Source organism: Neolamprologus brichardi, chromosome 19 (assembly GCF_056152115.1).
Source record: "Neolamprologus brichardi isolate AB-2024 chromosome 19, ASM5615211v1, whole genome shotgun sequence".
NCBI lineage: Eukaryota > Metazoa > Chordata > Actinopteri > Cichliformes > Cichlidae > Neolamprologus > Neolamprologus brichardi.
The window spans coordinates 1,364,902-1,384,962 of NC_142122.1; the positions used below are offsets into that span (position 1 = coordinate 1,364,902).

Below are 20,061 nucleotides of genomic sequence, written 5' to 3' on the forward strand. Positions count from 1 at the left end.
CTATTTTTACACCTTCAGTTCACATTACTTTTTTTTTTCTTTGCTGTTCATTTTAAGTTGAGCTGATTAAAAAGTGATAACTAATTTTTTAAGAAAATTAAGTGATGACTGAACTCGAGCTGTGTCGTCTGTTTCCAGGTGGGCATCAGTACGATAAAAACCAGGTGATCCTCAACACGTTTGATGAGCGAAAGCTGAGCCAGAGGTGGAGTTTGGAGCTGCTGTGATGACTCTCACGGCCTCCTGACGGAGCTCCGTCACGCTGGGCCCTCAGACGCAGCTCCGCCGTGGAGCCCACAACGATGTTCGCTGTCGTGTTTGCTTGGAAAGACGATGCGCTGGATTACGAGCTCACGTTGATGAACAAAATGTTTTTAGCTGACCTTTAACCCAAAGACTGTTTACTTCAGCGAGACCTCTGCCCTGTTTCAATGCTGCACCTTTTCCTGTACGGTACTTCTCTTACACTCCAGAAGCTGTTTGTAGATCAAAGTGATCCGCTGTAAAGTTTTAAATTTTTTTACACACACACACACACACACACACACACACACCGTCGTCTGTACAGAACCACTGAGTATAAAGACTTTGAGTTTAACTCTGCTGCCCTCTGCTGGTTGTAAATGTGAGAATATTGTTACACATTAAAATAATAATGTGACGTCTTTATTTTAGTTTTTGAAACACTGACAGTGAAGAGTTTCCTTTGAGTCACTGAAAAATAAAAAAGCTGACAGCAGTTTTAGTGCTTGTGCTCAGATCCTGAGCAAACAGTGGAAAAGAAACAGCCACACAAACCTGATAAAAAGGTAAACAATGTACTCTGGATAGAAAACAAAGTGCAATGTGTCTTCAGTTTTGTAGGCGGAGTCTATAAAAGCATTGACAGCACTCAATAAGAAAAGCCCACGATGTACAGAGTTATACGTCGTCACCCCCTTTGCTGATCTGGACTACCGTCTTTCCTCGGGCGTGACCCTTCTCCACCTTCTCAAAGGCCTGAGGCACTTGTGAAAAGCTGAAGGTCTCCTCCACCACGGGCCGGATCTGAGAGGGAGGAGACAAATAAGTGAGCAAGTGCTTCTCCTTATAGTCACAGCTCCTGTTCCAGTGAGGATGTTCACATTAAACGTGGCCAAGTCAGTATATGACAAGTTATCCCTGTAAGCCAAAAGCACAGGCTGCTCTGAACACACAATTTATCAGTTTTTTCAACTCTTAGAACTCTATGATGTCAGAGGCACAGAAGCCACACCCACCCACTACAAATAACATTTTCCTTCAAAATAAAGGGTTTGGATTCCTCCACACAGGACTCTTTCATAAAAAGAGCCAGCTATGACGGATTTCCAGGTGAACGAGAATGAGGCGGAGCTAACAAGCAACGGGTGCTGTTGATGGAAACAGCCAATCAGGAGAAGGTTTGCACAAAGGCATGTTTCAGATAGAGGGTAAAGTGGGGAACTGGAGATCTGAAGCTGTGAGCTGGGTAGCGTAGTGGTAAGACTACACACCTTTGTTGTGGGAGTCAGCAGTTCGATTCCTGCCTGGGGGGGCTTTCAAAATTCTGACATCAGGACAGCAGCAGCTTGACTTCTTGTTTATCAGAAGTCAAGCTGATAAAGACCTGGACTTTAGAAGGGACCATAGATACATTCATAGACAGCAGCTGGATAGCGTAGTGGTAAGACTACACATCTTTGTAGTGGGAGTCACAAGTTCGATTCCTGCCTGGGGTGTCTGTATCCAGTAGGGTCCTAGACCTAGAAAGTGCTACATATGCTACGGCAAGGAGGAGTCAGGACGCCAGAACAGTGGGGGTAATGTAACCCCCCCACTCAGAAGAACGAAGTGAGTAAGATGATCTTTATCTTGGAGGAAGTCTAAGAAGCTGAAGATGGAACTGGAACCTACAAATTCATCCTCCTGTTGTATCCCCCGTGGCTGTGCTCTCAGCACCTACTTCTCAGGCTCAGGTCACCCTATGGATCAGCGCAGGCTCAGGCAGTAACAATCGACCTTGGTGGAAGATGTAGTTGTTCATAGATGTAGTTGCTCATGTCATCACCTCCTTGGCTTGGTAGTTTATGTTCTTGTGTTGTATGCTGCTGTGAACATCCTGGTGATGTTTAGGAGTGTTTACTAAGGTGTTCAGCTGACCTGAATAGCTAGTATAAATAACTTGCTTTAATTGAGTTTTTATTATTAATTAGTTTACTCTTTAAGTTTGTGGCCACGTAGAACAATGAGCAAAAACCATGTTGACAGCTTTATTTGACCTTCTTTGAGCAGGTTCCAAAATCTGTCAGCATTCATGCACGAAATACTTCAACAAGCAACAGCAGCCGTCTAGAATTTCTTCTGTTGTGACAGAGACTTACTTACTTACTTACCAAATGTTGAGCAGGTTTACAACATTAGGAAATTGCTGTGGTACTTAGTGCAAACATACTGTCATACAACGCATAAGAATAAGAATTAAAAGTGCTAAGTAGATAGATATATACATGAGTGCAGGTGGTGATCAGTGCAAACAAGGAATGAATGAATGAAAAAAAAAAAAAATATATATATATATATATATATATATATATACACATATATATATACACACACACACACACACCTGTTTTAGAGTTAATTTTTAACGAGAAACGTAATTTCCAAGATAAGCAAAATAGAAAATAAAACTAACAAAAAGAAACATCCAACCAGGCGGGGCTATTAAGGAAAACAAGGCAGAGTTCAAGTAGCTATGCTCATGTTTTATATACAGTCTGTGGTATTTAATGTGCTAACAGTGTTAAACCACGATGGAACAGCGTCCATGTTCAGCTCGCAGGGTAAATACAGCGTCATACCTGTTTTGCATCCACCATGTCCCTGATTTCATCCAAGGCAGAGCCGCTGGGTGCAAAGAATCCCCAGCGGTAATGAACTCCTTTCATCAGGTGCTGCACGAAAACAGCAGAAAAAAAAAGAATCAGCACAAACACAGAACACTGAAATACTTTTTTAATTAGGGCTGCCACAAACGATTATTTTGATAGTCGACTAGTCACCGATTATTTTTGCGATTAGTCGACTAATCAGATCATCATCCATTGGAGGTAAAACGTACAGCTTATTGCACCAGCAGCATCTGCTCTTATATAACTATCATTAGCTTACAGCTTTAAGTGTTTAAGGTCTGTGCTAACTAAAAATAAAGACAAGATGATAGTTTATTAAATTTTAATGAAATTTGCAGATTGTTTCGGTGAAGTTTAATAAACTCCTTGCTATCTAAAATATAACAGGACACCTGAGTAAATTCTCGAGCATCTCACACTTCTGATAATCAGCTGTCTGCTTGATGTTTATTCAGCTGTGTAAAAACTATAACTTTAATCTCAGCCAAACCGATTTACTCAGGAACAAATAAAATACTGAAAAAAGCCAAACAATAACATTTAAGGTATCTAAGTGACTTATATATCATGTTTAACCTGAGTAGCGAAAGACGGCGGTGGGTTTGAAAATGATTTGCCAGGATTCCGGTGTTCTCACGGCTCTAGTGAGCCTAGCCCCCGGCTAGCTATCGAGCTAGTGGGTAACAGACGTCTCCGAAAACGTCGGAGCGCTTTTGAAAATATGTGGTGTCTTGATAAACTGAGCAGATATTTGAGGTTTACACAGCTACATTCTTGCCTGAAAATATGTTAAACGTTTATTTTGTGACCCAGAAAGAATAATAAGAGTAATATTAAAACTAACTAGCTGCCGCCATTGTTGGAAACTGAGCTGGGCCGCGCTATGAATTCTGGGACACAGCTTCTTCTTCTTCTTCTTCGGGGTTTAACGGCAGCTGGCATCCTTGTACATGCAGTGCTGCCATCTTCTGTTTCAGTCCGTTATTACACTCTTAAATCCTACTACTTATTCCTGTGTCTTTTGTGATCTTACAAAGCTTCAAACGACGCGTCGACTATTAAATCAGTCGTCGACGATTTTGATAGTCGACGTAATCGTGACTAGTCGACTAGTTGTGGCAGCCCTATTTTTAATACATTTAAAATAAAAGACAATCATAATGTAAATATATATTTTAAAAAACAGAAACATGACTTATTTTGATATTATTGTTGTTGTCTTTATGAAACTTTCTTTTAATTTAAATCGTGTTCCCATTGACATATTTTGTAGTTCCATTTATTTTTAATATTTGTGCTGATTCAATCTCATCAAACACAAAGGGAGAAATATATTTGATGTAATGACCAAAATATGAATAAATAAAACATAAAAACGTGGATAAGGACAGATTCACACCAGTTTCGGTTTGTTTGTTTTTAAACCTCGCGTTGCTTAAATACATCTGTGAGTCGATAACAACCCACAAAACTCAAGTCACCAAACACCCAAACTATGAATCAGCTGCTGGAAAACCTGCGCCGTCACAGATCTGAGTTCAGATCACACAGATTCTGTAGGCGCAAAATAATAAGACAATGCTGTGAATCAAATCGTCTGATATTCAACAAACACAGTGTGCGACAACAGCAGATGACCCCATTACAATCCTTACACTTCTGTGGAAATGGAAACAGTCACTGTGTGGTTATATGCAGGATGAAGGTGGTAAAGAAGGCCAGGGCATGTGTGTGTGTGTGTGTGTGTGTGTGTGTGTGTGTGTGTGTGTGTGTGTGTGAGGGCAGGGGGGGATTGGAAACTTAGTCTCTGTGTTAAAGGAAGCGAAAACACAAAGTGCACAAACACACAGTTTCATTTGTTTCCTGTAGATTTGCTCCAGGTACACCTCCATCCTGCTTCACCTTCAAATGTTCAAAACTGATGTTATTCTGGAATAAGTTAGCGTGAGTAGAATCTGTGCCAGCCTGTAACCCCCACAGTCTGACATCAACTCAGTAACTTTACATTTAACAAGAAAAGCAACGGAAGCTTTGTGGGGCAGTCCCGCCCTGTTACCGCCATCCACGCTCTTCTTCCGCCTCCTTCCTGATGCGAAGATTAAATTTACTTTAAAATGAGAAACCAGAACAAACACGACACTGATAGAAAATTTTGAAAAATGACAATAAATTTGTGGTTTTTTCCCTTTTTTGGCAAATTAACTCGAGTCTTATAAACAACGACTGTATACAAGAGATGGATACGGCCACTGTGACCCAGCTGTGCCTTTTGCAGTCAAGCTACCATAACAGGAGCCAGAGTCCTGAGTTACCAGCCTCTTGGATGGTCTGTTAGCACGACAACGTCACAGCTGCCACATTATTAGTCACACAACTGCATAAAAACATGCAAACATGCAAACAGCACAAATACAGTCCAGAGGTGCAGATCCGGGACTGCAATAGCTGAGGTGAAGCTGAGCAGACTGCTAGCATGTATAGCATCCACCTGTCAGTCAAAGAGGCCACACCCCCAAAATACTGCAAACTTTAAGTCTTAATAAAGTTTTAAACGGGTGCGTTACAAAAACATCCTCCCCTGTGCAGCTGATATGAAGACAGACTTTCTGTATCAGGCCGTAAACAGCCGAACCTCACTGCTGCAGCCTCTAGTGGATCTCAGAGGAACTGCAGCTTCTTTTTCTTAATTCTTAATTCTTAAACATTTATGATCGGAAACAAAACAGAGCTGACAATATTTCAGCCTTGAACATGACACTTAGAAACCTGTCAAAACAAAACAAAACAAAACAAAACAAAACAAAAAGATTCATTTGTTTGAAAAAGCCAACGATGAACGTTTGGACGACTGGAACGAGCTGAACATGAACCTCTTCTGTCCTGAATGCCAGCATCTTGTTTTCGCTCAGTTTTGGTTTCATTTCAGCCTCTTTCTCTTTTGTCTTTTACTCCATGAGTCATTCCTGATTAAACTCTCCTCCCTGCTTCAAAGTTGTGCTGATGGCTTAAATCTAAGAGCTTTTCATAAATGAGGATCAGATCTCCAAGTCACAGATGAGCTAAAAACATCCTTAAACACGAATTATCATTTGATGTGAATTTGATATTGCAAAATCATTCGTGCGCGCTTACCCGTGTGTGTAACTACATGCTGAATTTGGTTGCTACTACAAACTTTGTATTGGGGAATTTCAGTTACAGTGATTTGTGCCGCCGTGGAAAATGAGACTAACCTGAAACTCTGAACTACTTCTGAAGTTACCCACACTTGCCTGACCTCAGACGATGTTTCAGATGCAAATACTTTCCTTTTTAATTTGAACAAATGTGACACGAATCCTCTACACATGCAGCACATGGTACTGCTGTTTATTTCCCCCTCCCCACCTACACTGAGCCCACAGGTTTCTGGATAATTATTCATTTTTATGTAATTTCCACAAGAACGACTAGTTTGACAGAACTGCAGCTATTTTTACAAACAGCTCCCCATTTTGAGACGCTCAAACGTAAGTGGACAACTGACTGACGAGCAGTTTCAGGACCGGGCGAGGCCTAAACCTTTGTTAGTTAATGATAATTAAAGCAAACTATTTTTGAAGTTGACTCAAAGTGTTGAACTTATATTTGGTAAGTTCACTCAGACTGAAGATCCAAAGATGTCACTGCTCAAATCAACAGTCATGTTTTAACTACATGTAAATAACAGCCAAGTGCGTGATGACAGAATTATTTCCATGATTTACACAAACATCATCACCACATCGAATCAGGTCAAGAACGCACTGAAGGACGTAGGCGTTATTTTTTCATGTCAACAATAAAGAGACGCCTCCATAAATGGAAATATTGAGTTTCGACCACAGTGCACAGCCACTGGTTACGCTGAAGAGCAGGAAGGCCACATTATGCTTCGAATACATTTATGTGCAGGGTTCAGGAAACCAGTTTGGAAAGATTAAACTCAAATTAAACCAGAATGATAGAAGCAGGATGAGTGTGATGTGTTCGAGGCTGTGCTCAGATTCAGACACAGCTCCACAGCGGGTGGATACGATGCTACAAAAACAACCCAAGAAATGAGAGATTCAACAACGAGCAAGTCAGTCTCCGGATCTCAACCTAACAGAGCAGCTCATCAGTCCCTGAATCCAACACTGAAGGCAGACAGACCCACCGGCAGGTCTGCAGAGCACTGTGGAAACACCGAATCAGCCGGTGACTTCTACACTTCATCTGCTGACAGCAAATGAAGTTCATGCTGTTAGACCTGATTTAAAGTCTCCATTTCAATCATATATTTATTTATTACTGAACTGAAAAAAAGAAAAAGATGTGGCTTAATGTGTAACCGCTCGTATTTCCACAAAGACTGAAGGGTGTAACTTATTGTTCTAAAACTCTAGATTATCTCCTTGCATCTCGTTTCTGCATCCTTTGCTGTGCAGAGCCGAGCACAGCTGTGGATTCTGTGGTCGGCGAGTGCGCTGCATGCAAACTGCAGGCTGCTACTACAACGCCCACAGAGGATGTGTGTGCTTGTGCGCGCGCCTGTGTATAGGTGGACGATGTCATCTGCTCTGACAGAGAGTTTAGGAGTTCAGGACAGTTTTCTTTATCTGCCTTGCAGCAGGGGGCGGGGCCTCAGCCACCAGAAAGTAACCTGCTGCATTTTAACATTTTTCCACCTGTTTCTTCAGGTACCATGTCTGATTTTTAGGGACCTGGAAGAAATGTGCAGAGTATAAAAGGAACACAAACCTAAATGTATCTGCAGAAAGTCATCTGCACATATTATGACACAAGTCAGAGCTACTACTAGAATAAATCTGTTCTAATTCTAGCTGAGCTTCCATACTTGGCAATTGGGAGAGAAAAATATATTATTTTGTAAGAACAACTCGGCAAACAGTCAAAAATGGAGTTAAAGTTAAACATCTGTATGAATTATTGTGTGGATTTGTTCATTAACAGCCAAACATTAGTGCCATGTCTGGCCCAGGAGCTCCTCCCAACAAGGCATCTCCAAAACAGCATCTCGATCAGATGCAACGACCTCGGCTCTTCACCGCCAGCTCTCACAGAGGAGCTCGATCGTCTTCCTTCGCTCTACCGCAGGTTGCAGTCACATGGTGAGAGTAGGCGTGTAGAACAACCACAACATCAGCACCTTCAGGGTCATCACAGCGTGCAACACTGCACCTCGCACTCCTCAAACACAGACTCCTGCATTCAGGGCAGCAACACTCCACCCTTATTCTGGTGGAGAATCATGACCTTAAACTTCAAGGTGCAACTTTTCATCCCTGCAAACTACCACGAGATTCTGAGACCACTGCACCTACGACCTTTGCTCACAAACATTATGAACAGAACTCCAGGGCAGGCGTGGTGGAAACAAACCCCACCAGGAACAAGGGCAGTGATACGAGCCAACCTTCCACCACAGCTGTACCCAAACCCAGCTGTTAAAATTGAAAATAAATACCACTGAATGTGTCCGTCACTGGTTTAATATTCAACTCTACAACCAAGAAAACAAAGTGTAAAAAACCTCCTGTTTCTATGAAAGTTAGAAAACTAAACCAAGCTTACCTTTAAGGCCTTGCTGGCCGCTGTGGCGGCGGACTGCATCATGCCGTCAGCTACGCCCAGCCTGTCGGTGTTCTGCATGAACGGCGTCACCAGGGTGACGTACTTGGCGCCGCTCCACGGCTTCAGCAGCTTCAACGCCCAGCTCTCCGTGTCACCCCCGACATTATCCAGGATCAGGTCGAACCTTAAAGATAACAAAGTAAATCAGACCAAGACGACAAACGGAGGCAGAGATTCAGTCGGAGGTCTGCTTACTTCTCCAGAGCGCTGAGCGGCTCCTCGACGGGCCCAGCGGTGTAGTCCACCACGTGGTCCGCCCCGAGCCCCCTTAAGAACCGCTCGGCGTTCTGGGAGCAGGTAACAGTCACATGGGCGCCCCACGCCTTCACCATCTGAGCAGGAACAACACCAGACTTTTATACAAGTTTCATTTCGGTTAAATCAAATGTTTCGTTTTTCATTTTAACCACGATGAAGAAAAAATGTAAGAATTTGATCTTTTTAGGCTAAAAAAGTGCAGATGTTTCTTTTTCTCTAATATTTAAAGAGAGATGGTGTTTAAGCTGATTTTAAGGATATTTTACATGTTTAGCTTTAATGTGTTTTTACCTCGTGGACAGTTTACGTCTGCGATCAGACGTCAGAGTTAACTGTGCTTAAATCAAATATTAAATGTTTCCCAGAGACCAGGTGAACATCTAACCTGTGAGCGTTTTTCAGATCAAACGTTACTTCATTGTGACACGTCGAGTGTTTAGGCGATCACTATTGTCCAGCTTTTCATGCATACCTGTACAGCAAACGTTCCCACTCCTCCGGATCCTCCAAGGATTAAAATCCTGCAACAGAAAAGCCAAAACAATGAAAGAGACAACGAAGCAATCACCTGGTCAACTGAACGGAAACCCGACGACTTTTCCCCCCAAAAAGAAAAAAAACAACTACCAGGAAAAAAAACTTCCTTGCAGGTACTTTCAAAATAAGGGCGAGAAAACTGTCTTTTATCAAACCGATTAATAAAGGCAAACATTAAAAAGCAGCTGGTTGTGTTGGTCAGAGGCGACTGTTATACAGGTGTGTTCGTGTTAGCAGGTAAGCTAACATTAAGCAGAAGAAACAAAGCTGCGATGGGATCAAGTCAATGCAATGCAGCTAATATGAGAAATATAAGACAATAATTCTCAATTACTGCATGGATCTGCATCATGTATTAAAACAGGACTTTATTTACCTGAAGTTAAAAAATACTCTGCAAGCTTCCATGTTGTGTAACATGAGATCCGCGGTTCAATCCTGCAGCTCGTGTGGAGACAAACGCTAACTTGTATTTGTAAGTTGGTGGTTTTTGTCACATGAGGGTTTCAGGTAAGTGTCAGCAGGTGCCTGGTGGATGTGGCCATCGCTCAGTCACCTGTGTTTCACTGTTGGTACACGAAGCAGCGCAGGCGCTGATTCAGCTGTTTATTATAGCTCGATCTGCACTGTCCACAACGCTTTGACTTTTCTCCACTCAGCAGCTGCTTGTGTGTTTGTACACTCCTTGTTGTGCATTAAGATCATCAGGTCAATTACTCCTGGCCCAACCTAAGTTTAGACTGAAGACCAGAGGCGATCGTGCCCTTGCTTCAGCTGCACCCGACCTTTGGAAGCCTCCCAGCTTCTATTCGAGCCTCGGACTCTATCCAGTCCTTTAAATCAAGATTAAAAGCATATCTATTTGACTTGGCTTTCCCGACCAGTTAATACCCTTTTAAATCTTTTATTAGATTTTATTAAATGTATTATTTTTTTATTAATTTTACTGCTGTTTTTGTCTTCGTAGCATATTTTGTATTTATCTAACTCTCCTGGTCTGTTAGTGCCTCTATCCTGTCTGTGCTTGTGCCCGATTTGTACCCTGTTTTTGACTTATGTTGACTCTCCATATTACTGTGAAGCACTTTGGTGTGCCTTCGGGTTTTTAAATGTGCTATATAAATAAAATTGTATTGTATTGTATTGTTTTTCATCCCGTCTTCCTCCCCTCACCCCAACAAAGGCCTCTTTGGTGAAACAAGCGTCAGGTTAGTTACATCGCTGTAGCTGGTTTATTGGTAGGTTTCCTGTGGCCCGTTTTATTTACACTGAGACTGATGTGGGGACATTTTTCCCTCTGTTTTGTCTTGCAGGTAAATTAGTGCAAATTGTAAACACACGGGTCACAGCTCATTGCCCGGTCCAATCTCAGGACCTAATAAAAAATATCTTTATAATTATCAGGTTCTAAGATGAGGTTAGTACAACCTCACAGCACCTGACAGATTAAACCGTGTCGTTATTTATGCCACAAAAAGCTGCAGAAGCAGTTTGTGAGGAATGAAGTAATATTTGATGAAATGGCTAAATGTTATTAGTAGATCTTCCTCGACTTCCCTCGGGACATTCCTGGCTAATCGTTAGGGTGGCGGTGGCGTGACTTTGGCCTCGTCTGATTGGTCAATTAATCAATTAAATTGTTTCACTCATCATATTATTTGCATCTAGAGTTTACGAGGCTCCTTTTAGATCCCGCCTTAATAAGCGAGCTAAAAGGGGCTCAGGAGGAACAGTTGGCGAGCTTCACTGGGATGGATTAAACTTTCCATGTCCTCACCTCTTGTTGGCACAGTTGTCCTTTCTCAGACCGCCAGTATTAACCAGTGCTGACCAGGCGGTGGTTGCCACGTAGGGAATGGCAGCAGCCTCGATGTGGCTCAGACAGTTTGGTTTGTGGGACACCTAAACAGGACAAACAGTAATAAGAGCAGCAGTTAATAAGAGCAGCAGCTTCCTGTAGTCATCATGAAACAGCTCGTCTCCACATTTTAGAGGAAGTGAAGCAGTAAAAAGTATCAGTGTCATTCACCTGTATGAGCTAAAAACCCAGAACACTTACAAGAAAATAGACTCAGAGTAAATCAAACTTTAAAAAAGTAGAATCTCCTCCACGTATCGCTACCTTATCGTGGTGGGGGGGTTTGTGTGTCCCAGGGATCCCAGGGGCTACACTGTCTGGGGGCTTTTGCCCCCTGGTAGGGTCTCCCATGGCCAGTGTTGGGGAGTAACGGAATACATGTACCGCCGTTACGTATTTAAAATACAAAATATGAGTAACTGTATTCCGTTACAGTTACCGTTTAAAAAGGTGGTATTTAGAATACAGTTACTTTGTTGAAATAAATGGATTACACGGCGGTACTTCCCTGTTTCATATTGTTGCGGGTCAGGACTGTTTGGGTTTTGTTTGACAGCTACGTTCTGTTGTTCCAGGCAGCGTTACGGTTGCCATGGTTACAGGGTGACGCTCTCTCTGCGTGTTTCCTGGGTGAGAGAGCGCCTGTTGTTGTTGTTGTGCTAAGCTAATAGGCAGAATGCTACAGGTATAGCTCTAAAGAATGTAGCATCATGGGCAGTGTAGTCCGTGCTGCAGGGAGAATGGACTGCCATACACGTTATGTGTCTGTGAGTGAGGGAGGGAGAAAAAGGAAAAGTACGAGCTGTCATCGAGCAAAAACGGGAGCTGGAAGCATGTAAATATAATAATAACCACTGCAGCCAAGAAGAGTGCCTGACGAGCCCAGTTGTAAGTAAGCTATTAAGACTCGACTGTACACCGTGTTCGTGTTTTCCTCTGAAACAATAAGTTCTGTTGGAGCAGCCTTTCAACGCCTCTCTCTGTCTCTGCTAGCAAAGTTGACCCAGACAACAAAGTAAAGCTAGTTTTCAGCTACGAGCCGACACAGAACCCACCGTATTAGCCAGAGGTCCCTTTACTACGGTTCGGAGCCGCGGACCTTCAGTAACAGTAATAAATCACAGCAATAGTACATTCATGTAGTTGTAAACAGCATGATAATATATTAAGTAATCCAAAGTATTCAGAATACGTTACTCTCATTGAGTAACGTAACGGAATACGTTACAGAATACATTTTGGGGCATGTAATCTGTAATCTGTAATGGAATACATTTTAAAAGTAACCTTCCCAACACTGGCCATGGCAAATTGGTCCTGGGTGAGGGACCACACAAAGAGCGATTTAGAAGACCACTATGACAAGACCATCGAGGGAACAGTTCATCCTGCCCGGGACAGGGTTAGGGAGTTAGCCCCGGGTTTACCGCTGAACCCGAGCGTGTTTTGTTGTTAGACTTCTGTGCAAACCACAGTTTGGCCATAACGAACACCATGTTCAAACATAAGAGTGTCCATAAGTGCATGTAGCACCAGGACGCTCTGGGCCGCAGGTCGATGATGGATTTTAATCGTATCACCAGACCTGAGGCCACATGTTCTGGACACTTGGGTAAAGAGATGGGCTGAGCTGTCAACTCGCCACCTGGTGGTGAGTTGGATCAGGTGAGGGAGGACGCTGGACAGACCAGGCGTGTGCTGGGAAAGGCTAGCAGAGGGAGCTTCGCTTTTACACTTAGCTCCCAATTTACTGGTCGATCTATGTCCCTAACCTCACCTATGGCACGAGCTGTGGGTAGTGACCGAAAGAACGAGATCACGGATACAAGCGGCGGAAATAAGCTTCCTCCGAAGGGTGGCTGGCCTCTCCCTTAGAGATAGGGTGAGAAGTTCAGCCATCCGGGAGGGGCTCAGAGTAGAGCCGCTGCTCCTCCACATCGAAAGGAGCCAGCTGAGACGAATGGTAAACGGTATTTGTATAGCGCTTTACACAGTCATTCACACACTGGTGGTGGCAAGCTACGTTGTAGCCACAGCCACCCTGGGGCGCACTGACAGAGGCGAGGCTGCGCCACCGGGCCCTCTGACCACGGGTGAAGTTGCCTACTGGTGGAGATTGGTTGCCTACAATGGAGGAGATCAAAACTCCAGACATCCAGAGGCCCTCAGAGCGCAAGAGACCAAGGAAGACCAACAGAGGGTCAGCTGCGCCACTATCCCCGAAAGAGCTGAGGAGAGTCCCAGATGAGGGGTCACTCAGCAGCCGCAGAGCAGAAGCCGGGGGGGGTTGCAGTGATGTGCCCGTGAGTTTATCTAAAAACCTTCAGTTTAACTTTCACTGACCGTCTGTCAGTTTAGTTTATTTTGTTTTTTCACACTGATGTTGAAACTTAAACTGTGTAACAAACAAAAATCTAAATAAATAAGGAAACTGCAGAACTGACACTGATCAAAGTTTCCACTTCACAAACCGGAGAAATGACACATTTATGTATTTTACGCTGAGCATTACCTCGTTGGCGCTCAGCACCACAAACTCCGCCAGGCCGCCCTGCTTCCACGGCGGGATCGCCGCCCAAACCTGAGGACGACACACAAACGGCTCACATCTGCATTTCTGTGCAGCTCGTTCAGAGAAACTTCACACATGTGCTCCTCTGGGAAACAGATGGTAAAAAAAGCAGAATGACTTCATGGGTGTTAAAAAATACATTTAAAGTCACAGCGCACACACAAACAGACGCTCACACACACACACAAACAGACGCACACACACACAAACACACGCACACACACACAAACAGACGCACGCACACACAAACAGACGCACGCACACACACACAAACAGACGCACGCACACACACACACGCACACACAAACAGACGCACGCACACACACACACACACACACACACAGACACACACACACACACAGACGCACACACACAGACACACACACACACACACACACACGCACAGACACACACACACAGACACACACAGACACACACACACAGACACACACAGACACACACACACACACACACACACACGCACAGACACACACACACAGACGCACACACACAGACGCACACACACAGACGCACACACACGCACACACACACAGACGCACACACACGCACACACACACAGACGCACACACACACACACGCACACACACGCACACACACACAAACAGACGCACACACACAGACACACACACACAGACGCACACACACGCACACGCACACACACAGACGCACACACACACAGACGCACACACACAGACGCACACACTCACACAAACAGACGCACACACTCACACAAACAGACGCACACACACACACACACAAACAGACGCACACACGCACACACACACACACACACACACACGCACACACACAAACAGACGCACACACACAAACAGACGCACACACACACACAGACGCACACACACACACGCACAGACGCACACACACAGACGCACACACGCACACACACGCACACACACGCACACACACACAGACGCACACACACACACACGCACACACACGCACACACACACAAACAGACGCACACACACAGACACACACACACAGACGCACACACACGCACACGCACACACACAGACGCACACACACAGACGCACACACTCACACAAACAGACGCACACACTCACACAAACAGACGCACACACGCACACACACACACACACACACACACAGACGCACACACACGCACACACACAAACAGACGCACACACACACACAGACGCACAGACGCACACACTCACACACACACACCTACACACAAACACACACACACAAACAGACACACACACACACACACACACACAAACTAAGTAATAAAGTAACTAATTACTTTTGAACCCTAACCCTACTTTTGAAGTAATGAAATACCTTCTTTCAGAAGTGATCAATAATTAATAAATAATTACTTTTTTCAGGTAACTCGACCAACACGGTGGTGATGAGATAAAAATGGAGCTGTGAACTGAAAGGTCCCAGAAGGAAATAAAAGCACATTTTTTAAAAATGCAGCATTTAAAGAGCATCTGTGACCTTTTGAGGTATTGTTACTGAAATGGAGAACAAGCCAGATGTTATGACTGATAACAGTTTAACCTCAAAGTTATGACGGTGTGACGTTTCCTTTGTGATATTTGTGGGGCAGCGCAGTGTGAAGATGAAAGTAAAACATATTTCACACGCCAGGAGCCTCATGAGGGCCGACGCCAGCCAGATGCTGACTAAAACTAATAATTAGTTGTTGTTTCTTTCCAAACTAGAAAAACCTGAATCACATACATGGATGTTCCTCACCAGGATTCATCCGCTTGCATTTGAACTTTGCTGTGGAGCCAATGTTATGTTACTATTTCAAAGAGAGGGGAAGAAAAAAAAGCGAGAGATGGAAACGACTGTGTTGACGTAAAGGTATGAATGCCATAAGTGCAGAACCAAATTTTCGACCAATAAAAGTCTACTGGGATCAAGTTGTACTGGTTTCTCTGAAGGTGGATGTAGCCAATCACACGGGCTCTGCCACGCCCACTGAGATTGTTAGCACCATTAGCAAGTGCAACACTGTCAGATTAAATTAACACAGAAACAAAAACACAGACTTCAGCAGATCAGGAAATTGTTTCTGGGTCAGCAATGTTGCCAACTTGTAGGAAGGTTGTGTTCTTTCTGAGAGCAGCAGCACAGCGTAGAGGAAAACCTGAGGCCTTCTGAACTTTCTCTCTTAAAAGGGTTTGTTGACGGCAGCCGTGAAGAATCACAGTTAACTGGATTCTGCTCTCTGTGCGTACACCTCTCGTCTTTACCTCGTCCCCCTCTCTGAAGTGCTTCACGTCCAGGCCGCACTCCATGATGACCCCGGACACATCCCGGCCCAGAACAAGAGGAAATTCACTGTCCGACTGCTTGATTCTCAGAGGATCTCTCTTCATGGACAACGTAGCTGCGCCATAGCCACCTGACGGGGAAAGAGTTTATGATTATTACATAAAGATTTAATGCTGTTTATGAATGTCAAAGTAATTCACCAACTGTAATTTTCAGCTCCAATTTTCAGCTCCACATTTTCAGTTCAAAATAATCCTTTATCCTGCCCCTCAGTCCTAAAGCGTCTCTTAAAGTAACTTAGCAACATAATTAAAAGGAGCATGAATCCAAAACTTCCTCTTCAAACTTCCTATAATTATTACTACTTTCAAATTCATGCGTGCAGCTCCTCAAGGATCCGTTGTCGGTCCTCTTCTACTTCACAGAGCGTTCATCACAGATGAAGTTTATCATACTGAAGCATTACTCAGATACAGCAGATAGAGTAGACAGTTGGCTGGAGTGTTTACATACTGCACTACATACTGCCCTGTCACACCTGGAGAAGAGAGACACGGATGTGAGAATGCTGTTTGTAGATTACAGCTCAGCATTCAATACCATCGTTCCCTCGAAGCTGGACAGGAAACTGCAGGATCTAGGACTGAGCAGCTCCCTCTGCAGCTGGATCCTTAACTTCCTGTCTGACAAGTGGTCAGACTGGGCAGCATCACCTCATCCCCCATCACACTGAACACTGGTGCTCAGTAGGGCTGCCACAAAGGATTATTTTGATAGTCGACTAGTCACCGATTATTTTTGCGATTAGTTGCCTAATCAGATCATCATCTATTGGACGTAAAAGGTACAGCTTATTGCACCAGCAGCATCTGCTCGTATATAACTATCATTAGCTTACAGCTTTAAGTGTTTAAGGTATGTGCTAACTAACAATAAAGACAAGATGATAGTTTATTAAATTTTAATAAAATTTGCAGATTGTTTCGGTGAAGTTTAATAAACTCCTTGCTATCTAAAATATAACAGGACACCGGAGTAAATTCTGGAGCATCTCACACTTCTGATAATCAGCTGTCTGCTTGACGTTTATTCAGCTGTGTAAAAACTATAACTTTAATCTCAGCCAAACCGATTTACTCAGGAACAAATAAAACACTAAAAAAAAGCCAAACAATAACACAAGTTATCTAAATGACTTATATATCATGTTTAACCTGAGTAGCGAAAGACGGCGGTGGGTTTGAAAAGGATTTGCCCGGAGTTTGCGGTTCTCAGCGGCTCCAATGAGCCTAGCCCCCGGCTCGCTGTCGAGCTAGTGGCTAACAGACGTCTCCGAAAACGTCGGAGCGCTTTTGAAAATATGTGGTGTCTTGATAAACTGAGCAGATATTTGAGGTTTACACAGCTACATTCTCGCCTGAAAATATGTTAAACGTTTATTTTGTGACCCAGAAAGAATAATAAGAGTAATATTAAAACTAACTAGCTGCCGCCATTGTTGGAAACTGAGCTGGGCCGCGCTATGAATTCTGGGACACAGCTTCTTCTTTGTCGGGGTTTAACGGCAGCTGGCATCCTTGTACATGCAGTGCTGCCATCTTCTGTTTCAGTCCGTTATTACACTCTTAAATCCTACTACTTATTCCTGCGTCTTTCAGGATCTTACAAAGCTTCAAACGACGCGTCGACGATTTTGATAGTCGACGTAATCGTGACTAGTCGACTAATCGTGGCAGCCCTAGTGCTCAGTGTGTACTGAGCCCTCTCCTGTACTCACTCTACACCTACGACTGCACGGCCACTAGAAACTCCAACATCATTGTAAAGTTTGCGGATGACACTACAGTGGTGGGTCTTATCACCAACGGTGATGAGACTGACCCACTGGCGTCAAGACAACCATCTCACCCTCAACGTCGCAAAGACAAAGAAGTTGATAGTGAACTTCCGGAGGTGCAGAGAAGTACACACCCCCATCACCATCAACGGCGCTGCTGTGGAGAGAGTGAGCAGCTTCCGCTTCCTTGGTGTACATCTGGCTGAGGATCTTACGTGGTCAGTACACACAAACATAACAGTGAAGAAGGCGCAGCAGCGCCTCTTCTTTCTCAGGAGACTGAAAAGATTCGGCATGAGCCCCCGCATCCTCAGGACCTTCTATCGCTGTTCCATTGTAAGCACCGCTTACAACCGCAAAGCCTGAGGAAAGCGGGGAGGATCATCAAGGACTCCAGTCACCCCAGCCAGAAACTGTTCAGACTACTTCCATCAGGAAGGAGGTTCTGCAGCATCCGGTCCCGAACCAGCAGATTGAGAGAAGCTTTTTCCACCAGGCCATCAGACTGCTGAACACTTCATAGACACCTCACCTCCACTACTGGAACTTCAACATTATGCACTCCATATGTATATAAATGCCACTTGTTTTGCACAATATCCAACTACCAACCTCTGTATATTTTATATATTTATTTTATTTTACTCTATTTAATTTGTAAAATATGTACACACACACACACACACACACACACAGACAGACATACATACATATTTAGTATACACATTCAGTAATATGCATACACTCCTATATTGTACATATATTTATTCATATAATTCTCAGATTTAGCCATTCTTATATTTGCTTGTTCTTATGTTACTGTACACAAGAATTTCACTCACATGTACCAGTGGACCTGCACATGTGATGTGACAATAAAAGTGATTTGATTTGATTTGAAAACAACCAAAAGAACAGTTTCCCATCAACCCCCTCAGAATCACATGTTTTATTACACTGTTGTTTGTATATTTTATCCGTGCAGGCATGTGGTTGATAATATGATATCTCTAATAATGCTGGTGCTCAGAGTAGGTCAAAAGAATCATGCTGTGCAAAAACAGGTGGTTGAGGTGCACCACACACGGCCCAGTGACATGTTTCAGAAAGACTTTCAGCTGAAATGATGTAAACTAACAGCTCTGTGATAATCAGTTTTTATATCATCATAGTGAGTCATGCACATTTTATTCCTTTTTTAAATTATTCCACTCTTAAAAGTTTTAATTTATTCATTCATCTTTTTCCTTTTGTGCACTTTTCCATTACTGATATTCTTTTTTTCACCTGTTATAGGCTGTGTTTATTGTTTTGGCTGCGGTGATTTTCAGATAAGTAAATGATATCTTATCTAACAGTGCCTATAAGAGCTGCCCTGGGGGCCCTGGAGCTGGGCCCGGGCCTCTGGCTCATCCTGATAAGAACCACAGATTTATCACAATGTGTTTTCTTGCACCTACGTGCAAAAATGTAAACTGTGAAACAGACTTTCCGCTTTACGTGCACCCCACAATAACCGGCCCCACAGTGATATGCTGCGGTTTGTGGAAGAGGGGCCACTCTCATTCTGACTCATTTCGACCACAGAGCAGAAAACAACCGCTGTGCGGCTGCTGTTCTCGTTTGCCAGCCTTGAATCGCGCTCACCTCTCATGGCGACGTCGATGGGGTTGAGTCCTGCTGCAAACACCTTGACAATCACCTCATTGGGATAGTTGATGATGGGAAAGCTGGCGTTCTTGGTGAACCGTAAGACCTCATTGCTTCCGTATTTATCAATGACCCAGGCGGGCATGACAGTCCTGCACCTGCTGGAGGTGCTGAGCAGCCTGCCGCACCTGGGCAGGGAGCTGTGCACACCTGGAGACTCGCTCAGGTGGAGCAGCACCCTGCTGTGCACCAAACGTCTCAGAGAAGTCATCTTTAGCATCTCACAAATACAACTGGGCGCGCAGGCGCTTTCAACGTGTGCAGATTAGAGGCTGAAGCTGGTTAAAATCTGCCGCTACCTGCTCTCTTTGTCATGTAAACACACGTGGAAGTCTCACATTCATCTAAACGAGGTGGAAATGCTTAAAATCCCCATGTGGAAACGTCCTTCCGCTCTTCCCTAACACCGGCTTCCTCCTCCGGG

The 20,061-nt window shown here is 43.9% G+C and overlaps 2 protein-coding genes across 2 annotated transcripts in view; one reads left to right on the forward strand and one right to left on the reverse strand.

The window, feature by feature from the left end:
* The window catches only part of LOC102793490 (uncharacterized), a 47,256-nt gene extending 46,557 nt beyond the window's left edge, over window positions 1–699 (forward strand). Inside the window, exon 23 of the mRNA XM_087833070.1 lies at window positions 139–699. Within this exon, the coding sequence (XP_087689196.1) occupies window positions 139–227 (89 nt within the window). The 3' untranslated portion in view covers window positions 228–699. The remainder of the gene's footprint in view (window positions 1–138) is intronic.
* On the reverse strand, window positions 651–20,052 carry rtn4ip1 (reticulon 4 interacting protein 1). The gene is made up of 9 exons (XM_087833071.1): window positions 19,575–20,052; window positions 16,069–16,220; window positions 13,733–13,801; window positions 11,140–11,264; window positions 9,298–9,346; window positions 8,763–8,899; window positions 8,508–8,691; window positions 2,862–2,954; window positions 651–1,047 (listed from the first exon to the last, which is right to left on the reverse strand). Exons 1-9 carry the CDS (start codon window positions 19,855–19,857, stop codon window positions 922–924), a joined length of 1,218 nt encoding a protein of 405 aa, XP_087689197.1. The 5' UTR covers window positions 19,858–20,052; the 3' UTR covers window positions 651–921.
* Between the last annotated feature and the right edge of the window lie 9 nt (window positions 20,053–20,061).